Source organism: Liolophura sinensis, chromosome 10, assembly GCF_032854445.1.
Source record: "Liolophura sinensis isolate JHLJ2023 chromosome 10, CUHK_Ljap_v2, whole genome shotgun sequence".
Taxonomy (NCBI): Eukaryota; Metazoa; Mollusca; class Polyplacophora; order Chitonida; family Chitonidae; genus Liolophura; species Liolophura sinensis.
The window spans coordinates 31,492,468-31,503,816 of NC_088304.1; the positions used below are offsets into that span (position 1 = coordinate 31,492,468).

An 11,349-nucleotide genomic window follows, 5' to 3' on the forward strand; every position below is an offset into this window, starting at 1 on the left:
CCCACGCTGGCTTTCTCTCGAACGTGAGAAGGTCTGCCAGTAAACTGCGTTTCCCCGAGTGCCGGTTTTCAACCAGCCATAATGCTTTCCGCCGTTGCATAGGTGAAATATTCTTGTGTACGGCTTATAATTCCAATAAAATAAATAAACATCTTTATTAGTTTAATACTTATTACACTTATTAAATACTGTTTGACTTTACTAGAACATTTTTTTTTTTGTTTCTTTTTAGAGAAACACTTCGTACTACACTTGGGAGAAAGCCATAGACTTTTTGCTAAACTTTCAGTCACACTGGTGAAACAGGTTTGTGGACAGCCTGAATCAGTCGTACACACAAAGTTAGTATATACATGTACGAACATGGAAGGACAACACTCCGCACTCGGCTGCGTTTAACCTGATTGCTCTTCACACATAAACAAAAACCATGTTTAGATAGCGGTTGACATTGCATTTAATCACGTACAATTTCTCAGTAGTATATGGTGCACGCCGTCAATTGTCATTGGCTAAATTTTTCTCTTCAAAAATTCCAAATTTCAATTCCAGACAAAAGAAATCTTGACATGAGGATCCAGAACAAGAAGCTAAGACCCTCCAGAAAATACTCGAGATCTTTATATAGCATTAGGCCAATGACCTTTTCGAATTGTCAATCAAGAACATACATTTCACCCATCATAATTAATATTGTTGCAAGTATGTCAACCTGATGTTCCACACATTAGTTACTAATTCTTCTATGACGTCACAATGTCTTTCACAGGAATGGAATGAAAAGTAACGTTGTTGGTGGGACATCGGATGTGGTTGATCAATCCATTCCCCCTAGAACAAAAATTGGCGAGCTGTAGAAATGGGGTGAGCTTGCCCGCACAATGGCGCCTCGGGTCCAAGGTGGTACATGTGTAATCTACTAAAATCATTACCAGTTTTACCACAAAGCATCGCAAAAACAGAAATGAATTTTGGAGTACACAGCTTCGGTCCGAATTTCTTTAGGAAAGTTTACCCTATTGATCGAAGAGCCTGTGCCATTCGTAGACAGAGCACGATAAACACTTGTTGCCAGGGAAGAGAGCTTGGTCACATGGTTAATCTAGTCATGTGGATGAAAACTTATCCATAGAGAAAATCCGGATACATGTATGTGTATTCCCATGATTCAGAATTGTGCGAGGAGAACGCAAGAACCCTGACCCCAGAGCAGTGTGCTTAGTGTCACTAGAATCCACGTCGAAAATTGTCCACCCATCCGAACGGAAGTTCCACATTTGAGCGTCCAATGAGCGTCAAACAAAATACTTCCCTCCCACCAATTAAACCAATCTAGTACAAAACCCTTCACCCAGTCAAGATCTGGTTGTCAGGGCACCCGTGCTTTTGTGCGTTTTAAGCGTTGTGTTGTTGTGCGAACTGTCCCAATATCGCTTTTTGACCGTTTTGGAGGTCAAATTGAGGGCGATTCGGACCCGCTCTAACCACGGTTTCTCCTTGAAGCTGTTCGCGATGGTCATACAGTGTATGGCATAGTCTCTGGAATTCATACCGCGGTATTTTTCGTACAGGTCTAACGTGGAGGTCACGATATTGCCTTCGGTTGAGTTGTAGTAGAATTTAGGATGAGCTGTGTCATCGTACTGTACGACCGGCAGAGGCAGAGCGCTGTTTGTCGTGTTGGAGTCGGACAGCAACATAGAGGAAGCGATTTTGCGTCGCCTTTTTCCGCGGTTCATCTTCGTGGCCTCTGCTGTGCTTCCTCCGACCCCTGACTTGGACTCGTCGCCGTCCGCCTGGGCCGACACAAAAGTAGAACGGCTTCCCAGGAACGTTTTGGACACGGTTGGGAAAGAGTCATTGTCCACTTTAATATTGGGCACAGATATACTTAGAGCAGACTTCAGTGCTTTCTTCTTGGGTTTCGGCAGCTGCTTGGTAAGGTTTTTTAAGGGAGAAGAGCGCAAGTTAGGTTCCGGTGACTGGGATTCTGCCAGTGAAAATACATCCGAAGCTCTCGCGGAGCCCAGATTCTGATGAGACAAACTCTTCCTAGCCTGGATTGGCGGCAGCTTGAATCGACCGGCGTCCAGAGTGTCCAATCGAGAGTTGTCAGAGGAAGGGGTCACGGGACTTTCCGAAAGACCGTCCAAAGAAACTGAAAACGGATTGATGTTCAACATGGCCTTGTCCATCATCTTTCCCCATTTCGAGGCCCGCTTGGTTTTCAGCGCACCTAGTGTCTTGTCGAACATTTGAATACGTCGAAAATATAGTTCGGGATCGTCGCCTCCCATTTGCCAAACCTCGAAATTTCTTCTTTTCCCGTCTTCCCGAGGTAAGGCCTTCGGTTTGGCGTTCATTTGACTAGGTGAGAATCCATCCACAATGACTCCGTTGGAAACCAGGGCTCCTCGTGGCGGTCTCCTCTTCAGAGAAGACTTCCCCGGTCCACGCATGAGGAAGACCCGTTCTTTGGCGCGCTCGCACCAGTTTATGGTAGAAAAGAAAATCGTCAAAGGAATCGATTGGTTTTTACCCACGGGGAATTTGGTCCATTGTTTGGTGACGAGGAACTGGACGATGTTTTTGAACTTGTTCCGGAGTGCCACGGATATGGGAGTCAACCCTCGGCCATCCTTGACCAAAACGCAGCGGATATCGTGGTTGACGAAAGCTCTGATCACGCCGAGGTGCCCATTCTCCGTGGCTTCATGAACTGGTGTCTTCATGCTGTCGATGTGACTGTCTTCAGAGCACCACTGCCGGGCAGGATGATCCCCGACGGGATCGTTGGGCCGGATCCCATTTCGAAGAAGAGTCACAGCCAAGTCGACATGACCGAAATGGGCGGCAATAAAGAGTGCCACCTTCATCTGGTACCGGGCTACAGCCTCATCCGAGAAAAGATGGGCCATGACGTTGCTGGTGTAGCCCATAACGGAAAGTTTGAGGAAGTCGTTCCAGCCGTCCCACGTTTCCATATGCACCGTGTGTCCGACGTCAACGCTGTACTTCTCCAACGTAAATGCGTCAAACATCTCTCTGCCGTCTCGTGTCACCAGACGGAACACTCCCACAGGGATGCCGGTTTTCTTGGCCGCGAACGTCTTCAGTTCAGCGACAGTCATGTGTCCCACCTGCATGTTGTGATACATGTTAATAGTTCTCCGATCAAACACGCAGAAGATGAAGAGAACCGGTTTGACCTCTTCCTGGAGACTGACCTTGACGGTGACCCCTGGCCGGATACCAAGGTCAGAGAAGATCCAGGAGTCCTCTAGATCGGAACCCCCGTAGGTCAGCACAATGACCTTCTTGTCCTGGTTTCCAGACTCCTCTGGGATGTTCAGCAGTTTCCAGATCCGCTCTTTGATCTCGCTCACAGGGACTCCCTCCGGAAGCTCCAGAGGGACCCTCTCCCCCTCAAACAGCCCAAAGATCCTCATGGCTTGTTACCAACTGTTAACAAGTGCAGTTGTCAGTCAATTTCAACCGTCAGAGAGGAAGAGCATCAGTTCTCAGCATCTGAAGGGCATAAAAACAATGACTGAATAAATGATTGATTGATTGATTTATTATGTCTTAACACCACATCATAGCAAACGAAACATTAGAGATTTTTAGTTAGAAATTACAAGTTCAACTTGTGGCTTGAATCAAGAATAGATATACTAATTCTGTTTTGAGCTTGTTCTTGTTACTTCCAAAGAAAGGTCTCTAGTATTTTTTGGGTTTCTTCAAATCTAAGGATGGATTGTTTACATTTCGAATGTTTTGAATATTCAGGAGAACGTCAAAATTAGACATGCCACATTATATGTGTAATACCAGAGAAAAAGCATGTAGAAGTAAGATGAACCATCCATCTGGTCGCATGTAATCGATGAAGATCATGTACGTGTATTCATACACGTTTGAATACACGTATACGTGGATTTGACATGTAATATACAATTGCTGAAGGGAAAAAAACGTTCTAGTGTACATGTGCACCTATCCGAAATGTTAGTCAGTTACTTTTAATTTTATTTACTATAACATGGGTGACTGATAAAAAGTTTCACAAAAAGTCATTTAAACTGAGGTGCTTAACATTTGTGAACTTATGAAGCTCCTGAAGGCATGCGATGTCATTACTGTCAAGTGGCAAATGTTCGTGTGGATGGGTGAGAGACTACAAGTTAGCGTATATAGCCCGTGAAGTGCTATGGTATACTTAGCCGTCATAATAGCAAAGTGAAATCTCGTGTTACTTCAGAGGTCATAAAGGTCACACAGTGTCACCGCAGTGAATGGTACAAATTGAATCATGGCTAAATGGATTTGTGTTTGCTTTCAAGTGGTTTAGGTATACAAACACAAGACTCAGAGATCGGTGTTAACACAAATATGACTACGGGTGCTACTGGACAAGTGTATCCGTGGAATTAACAATGTATAGCCTGTAGGTATAGGCTTACAATGGTATGCGTGTGTGTGTGTGGCGAAGGGGGGTGGGGGGGGGGGGGGGGCGTTATTCAAGTAGGCAATCATAAAGTTATAACCCCAGAAACATTGGCTATTTTTTCCGAGACCAGAACTTCCTTCCCAACAACGTGCGGGTTTTTTAATTCAGAAGTTTCCCAAAAATATGTCATTTAGCCCAATCATTGTTTTTAGATAAGTTGAAAAATCACGACCGATCTATTTATTGATGTCAGAGCTGGATACAATTTTGTATAATGTGTCTTGAAATGTACGCTGCTTCTATAGGTTCTAAATGTAGTGACTGAGTATGTACACGTGCAGTGTGTTCATAGTAAAAGAAACATCTATGCTCTGTATTAATGTACACGTTAGAAATGGATAAACTTTTACGGTGTCTGAATATGCAGAAGGAAGGAAAAATTCTATATTATTAATATTTAAAACGATGAGCGAGAAACATATTTAGTCGTGCCTGAGATCATTTTATCAAAGATTTCCATGTGAACATAATAATTCTCTCAAAGTGACTTACTAGTTAAATCAAATGTTATTAAAAGTAGTCTATCTATGTAAACTATACTTAGTGGTCATTCGTTGTACTTCTAAACACAGTGTAAAGACAAACGGCACTGAAAAAGACATGCGATAACTGTTAAACATAATTATGCTACCTATGACATACGAATCGGTTAACATTTCCCCATAACCACCAATGACGGTATGTCATGTATGTAGGCCTACAATCTAGCTTAAACTAAACCTCGTGGTTATAGAAATAAACTTACCGCACAAAAAATACAAAAGACGATATCCACGTACAATTGCGTTGTCCATTTTTGTTCTGAGCTGAATCCAATGCCACACTCTAATCAAAGTGTATATAAAAGCAGCAGCAGATGTAAATCTTTAACTCCAGTGGCAAAAAAAAAGATCTGTAACAGACAACTTGTATGTGGACAACTTTCATTCATTTTCACACTGGAAATATAAACCACGGTCCTATGTTCGGCATACGAAGACAACTTCGGCCTATGGAAAGTGCGAAGGCAATTTGTTCAGCGATCTGTTTCGCTCACCGATCGTTGCCAAGTGGATAGCTTTCACAACCTAAAAACGCGCGTGGCTTTAGCGGATCTCGAACAGGGGTATAGCCTTCCCTGCAAATGCCCCTTTCTTTCTGGGTACCGGGCCGTGGCCAAGGTCTTCATAACAAAGGCGAAGTTTTGCTAAATACTTGGACTTTAATACCATGCAGGCGACATATAATGCGGGGAATTATGAGCCAGCTGTGCGATCCTGGCATGATAATGTTAGGCTAGGGGTTTATATATAGGCTATTACTTAGGCAATACGCGTAAAAGTAATCTAAGGACAACGTTAAGCTGCGATTGTGTTCTGGTTTCTACAAAGAGCTTAATTTCCTTGTGGAATATAAACTGAAGAAAACAGATTCGTTTTATTCTAAAACTGGAAATCCATTATACTACTGAATGTTTGGTCGGGGACCCTTGTCTTGATCTATTATTCACACCAAAAACGTAATTATGAAACATTTTCGAAACATCCTTCGACTCTATAGTTTGCATCCAGAGAGAAAAAAGTGAATAGGCGTGTATCAGTGCTGGTTTCTTCACCAAACAAGCTGTAAAGGGCCTACTTTCCCTGTCGTGTGTACATGTACACTAGAGAAAACAGATTCGTTTGATTTCAAAATTGGAAGTCCATTAAAATTGAACGTATGCTGGGGCACCTTCGGTCTATAATTTACATCAAAGGTACATATTATAAATATTTATGAAACATCCTTCGACTCTGTATATAATTTGAATCAAGAGAGAAAGAAGTAAGCAGACCTACATCAGTCATGGTTTGATGAAGTACGACCATATTCAGCACCTAATTGGAACCATGTATATAATGGGACCCTTGCTGAAATTATATTTAATTAATTTTTGGAAAAGAATTAAAGAAGTAACATTTTCCCTTGAACTAAAAATGTGTAGACCTGTATCTTGTTCCCTGACTTTTTTTTAAAATGGTTGTCTTTTAATTCTGTCCATTGAAACATGTCAAAATCGACAAACATGGAAGGGAATTGTAATAACAGTGCATGGTTTCGCTTTACATGTATACAGACCATTTTCAACATAGGGGCTTCCGTGGCCGCGGGGTCTAACACGAGAGCACGTCGCAATGACCCAGGAGCTTCCCACCAATGCGATCATGCTGGCTTTCTCTCTGGCCGTACGTAGGAAGGTCTGTCACTAATATGCAGACGATCGTGGGTTTCCATCAAGCTCTGTTCGGTTTGCTCCCGCCATATTGCTGGCCGCTGTCGTATAAGTGAAATAATCTTGAGTGCAGCGTAAAACACCGATCAAGTAAATTATTAAATAAATTTTTAACATTGGATCAACTCTGTATTTAAACCCACAGGATTATTTATTTATTTAATTGGTATTTAAGCGCATCCCAAAGACTATTTCTTTTATATAGGACATGGACCAGTTTGTTAGAGAAACCAGAGTGCATGGCCTGAGATAAAACGGCGTAAACAAGTACGTACCGTCTTAATGAGATGCAATGATTTATGCAATGAGGTTTATGGATTGAGAAACCGGTTTGCCCAGAGTAAACAATCTCCCTGTGCAATTCAGCTGACAAGCCTTCTGATTCAAAATCGCATGCAATGGAATGATCGAAAGCTGGATTCGAACACGCGACCCCTTAATGGTTAAGGTGCTGTCGGTCGCGGCGAGATCAAAGCTTACCAGCTAGCGGCCTTCTGTTGTACCTTACTAACATTTCTGTTCTCTCCAACCGTTCAGAGAACTTTTAACCTCTGGCATGCACGACAATAAGAGGCTTTCTCAATAGTAAACCATAAACACCTATGCACTGGATGGGATATCAGCGTCAGGGTATAACCGAAGACTGAATAGACTCAGTTTTACTGGACAAAACGAAGCCTACTCGAACGTTACAGTACCGTCGAGAGTATATACAAAGGAGTATGCACTATATACAGCAGTGATAGGACTTTATACCGGTACCCCAAGAATACAGGACTTCGTAGGAAAACAATCATGATGTGAAGCGTAACATTGATGAAAAACTCATAAACAATCGTCACGTATAAACTAAAGCATTAGAGACGTTTAGTTTTGGAACTTCAAACTAGAATAGCTAAAATTATTGTACTTTAAAGTTAGAAGTTACAAGCTACAACTTGTAGCTTCTAACAAAAGGTCTCCAGTGTGTTCTATGTCACAACTTTAATCGCGTGGTGTTTCCTCCCACCATAATGCTGGCCGCCGTCGTATAAATGAAGCATTCTTGCGTTGTTCAACATAAAAACAGCAATCAAGTAAATAAATCAAACAATCGCATGGTAGATTCCCCATTATCACTACTAACAGGCTGTCTGAATATAAAAGGCCCGTGGTAACGGCGCTCGTATATGGCCGTTTGTGGAGATTTGCTTTCATTGACGACCACGTGTCTCCCATCAATTTGGCCCACAAGTCTGCATGTCAAACGTGGATAAGTTCGTTAGTAACTTGCCAAAGGACAGTGGTTTACCCCAGGCACCCAGGTTTCCTCCACACAATAAAAAAATATCTCTGTTCTGAAAAAGTTCACAATTGTTGAGTAAACATGATATGGCCTTTTATAGAAAAAAAAACCCTGATATAATACAACCGATTCGTTCACAAGTCCGGTTAGCGTATATATATACACATGTAGTATATACGGAACTAAGCCAACAGATCAGGGTGCCGTATGTATTAAGTTGACTTAGTTGCCGGCAATATGCCGCTCGCTTGCATCAAAACTTTGGACTTATTATATGTTATATGTATTTACATAAGCGAGAGTTAATTCATTAAGCCTTTGTAAGAAGGCATATACGTCTCAGACAACATGTCTGTTGGAGAGAAAAACTTATGTAAGTTTTATTATATATGTTCGTTTTTTTTGACCCCTACAAATCACATAACATACAGATTGCATCGGTGTCTAACATATCATATATATTAGAGATCAAAGCGCAAGACTCGGTCAATAATGACCTTACCCCATGTAGTGTTAACCAATCCGGTATATTACATTTCAAACGGTTTATTACCCAGACTTATTGCCAACGCAACTCAATAGTCTTTGAAGTCATATACAGATCGATATCATTGTCTATATTGTTAATATATATTCAGAACAACTGCGAGGCTTTATTGAATAAGTGGTTCGTATTACCCATTTTGAAAGGAGACACAAGGGTGTTGTTTATATACAGGTTAAATTTCAAAAAGACAATTTGGTTGAAACGGGGATTAAATCGTCTTACTTTTAGGTGATTATGACTGATACTGATAATATATGTATACTGAAATGGGAATTTCTTATATGCCCGTTTTGAAATGAGACATAAAGATGTCATTATAAGGGCCAAAATTTCACAGAACACGATTGGGTTGAAAACTGACGTTTGTATGTGACACAGTCTTTTGAGTAATTTAATATCAACGACGTCTAATCAATTGCAATTAACATCGCTGCATTTTTTCTACCTAATTATGCTTCAGTCATGGGGCTAGGGGGCGTCTACGCTTCTTTTTACGCTCTATGTTGTTGTCTTTCTTATAAATCCCAGGTTGAATCTACAGGGCTTAAAAATTAGAAATGAAAAATCCAATCATTGGAATGACTCAGAAAATCTGATTCACATGCCAGTATGCATGACTTCAACCATTACGTCATTTGGCTAAAGCGTTGTTCTCACCGCAGACTATCAGCCGCGGAAACAGTAAGGTCGTGAGCTCGAATCCCGCGCTCGTCGGTGCGGTTACAGCTTTACATGAAGACATCTGTAAGCTTTACTTGGTGAAGGGTGACCTAGTTTACATCAGGGATTATAGTTTCCGTTCGAAACCAGTAAACCTGATCACGCTCACATAAGTAAAAAGAATCTTCCGAGTCCATCAATGAAATATATAAACTTTAAATAAGTGAAACATAATGCTATAATGTTTTATAGATATATAAACCACATAAAGAATGTCCTAAACCAGAGACCATGATCGTTTTAAAATTCAAAATCTTACACATTTAAAATGTACTAAAACGACTAGATTAAAAAAAATATTTCTTACACCGTGTTTTATAGTAACTAAGAGCTGTAGGGCCTGTATTCTCCCAACAGGGTAAAACAGGGTCCGTGTGATGTCAGCGAAAACAGATTCTAGAAATATCTCGCGCCGAATTGGATGAAGGGTGCTTGTCTCCATGTGCGCAATTTAGCTTACTTTTAACCTCCATATCTCGGTTGTGCAACATTTTGCTATGCTTTTTAAACTACCCGAGGGATACTTTATCGAAGAACAAAGACATTTTGTCTAGAGTAACCACTCAGTCACGATTACGGGCCACCCCGATGTCTCTCCGGTTATCTCTAACCATAATGCTCACCACCGTCGTGTAATTGAAATACTCTTGAGTACGGCGTGAAACATCAAACATGTATATAAATAAACGCATGTCCCACTCTCCGGACATATTTGACTGGCCTTGAACTACACCTCATCACGCACGATTGACATCCACTCAAAACTTCATTGTTAACCTTCCTAACGGCTAGATTACACTCAGACATTTGCCTTAACGAGTACTCACTGATATTTTGAATATCCCGATGATTGTTGCCAATCCATCCCTGGGACTAATTTTCTGAAATCCAATAACATCTTTAAATTTGGACAAAAGTGCTTTACAACAATCTGTTTGATAAATAACCTTGAAGGCCTAATTGTACGTGAAGGCTTTGCATTTTATCGCCCGTTAAGCTAAATATAAACACTGTGAGCCTGGTTAATTGGAAAACTGTCACATTTGTGCTTACGATAAGACTTCGGGAAATATAAATCGCTCCAATTACAGGCATAGTGGATTCCATGAAACTTCAATAAAATAATACCTTGGATTTTGTCTACTTATTACAAACTAGCTAAAGGCAGCGATAATCGCTCTCAGGCGAAACAGTATATGAAATAAATTAAACCTAATTTTTCCAATATTTGGAGCTATGCAGTTTATTGTACCTTTTACCAACACTCTCTTTCCTAACCACAGATAAAAGGAGCCATTCTAACTTTTAGCGATAGACAATGTGTGCTTTCTTTAAGTACACCAAAAAAATAATAAAGGTTAAATTTGGCAGAAAGTCTGAGTGATGCGAGAATGTATTCGAACAGTATATTCTGTCATTGCAGCAGGTTATTCTGTGAAATATTGCACCTATACTCTATTAATTCAACATATAGAATGCAACTGAGTAACGACATATGTCGAATATGATACGATAGCCCCGTATCATTATATTATTATAAGAGAATTTATTCTATTATCACTCGGAGAATAGACTTTCTGTTAAAATTAACAGATTATGGTTTTTGAGCATATAACAGAAAGCCATAATTATTTATTCATTTCTTTAACTATGATAGATGTGATTCTAAGGTTTGGATGGCAAATGAAGTTAGAAACGAAGAGACGGAAACAAAGCAATAAAGTAGCCTTACCTGCATAGCGGGCGTATTAAGTATACATAATTACGTATATGCCATACGATTTTCTATCACAAATTCCAGGAAATTCTTGTCCAAGAAACATCAACAGAAATCCTGTGTTTGGCTTCCACATACAAGAAGTTTTCACTCGAATCTCACCCTTGCACATTTGATTCATAAATAATGTTAATACGATATGAAATGTTAAACTGACTAAACCATCGAATACGAACATGTGCAGAAGATTCCTCCACTGTCTCGTCGTTTTGGCCCGGGCTCCATATATACGTTATTAACTATCTCAACGGTCTGAGAT

At 40.6% G+C, this 11,349-nt stretch overlaps 1 protein-coding gene across 1 annotated transcript; it reads right to left on the reverse strand.

Moving 5' to 3' along the window:
- Positions 1-681: 681 nt before the first annotated feature.
- On the reverse strand, positions 682-5,296 carry LOC135477113 (protein ANKUB1-like). Its single transcript, XM_064757267.1, has 2 exons — positions 5,256-5,296; positions 682-3,528 (listed from the first exon to the last, which is right to left on the reverse strand). The coding sequence occupies exon 2, from the start codon at positions 3,447-3,449 to the stop codon at positions 1,356-1,358; it is 2,094 nt and encodes a 697-aa protein (XP_064613337.1). The 5' UTR covers positions 3,450-3,528; positions 5,256-5,296; the 3' UTR covers positions 682-1,355.
- Between the last annotated feature and the right edge of the window lie 6,053 nt (positions 5,297-11,349).

Coding starts and splice junctions, on each gene's coding strand:
- LOC135477113 (XM_064757267.1), bottom strand. CDS start 3,449: ATGAGGATCTTTGGGCTGTTTGAGGGGGAGAGGGTCCCTCTGGAGCTT.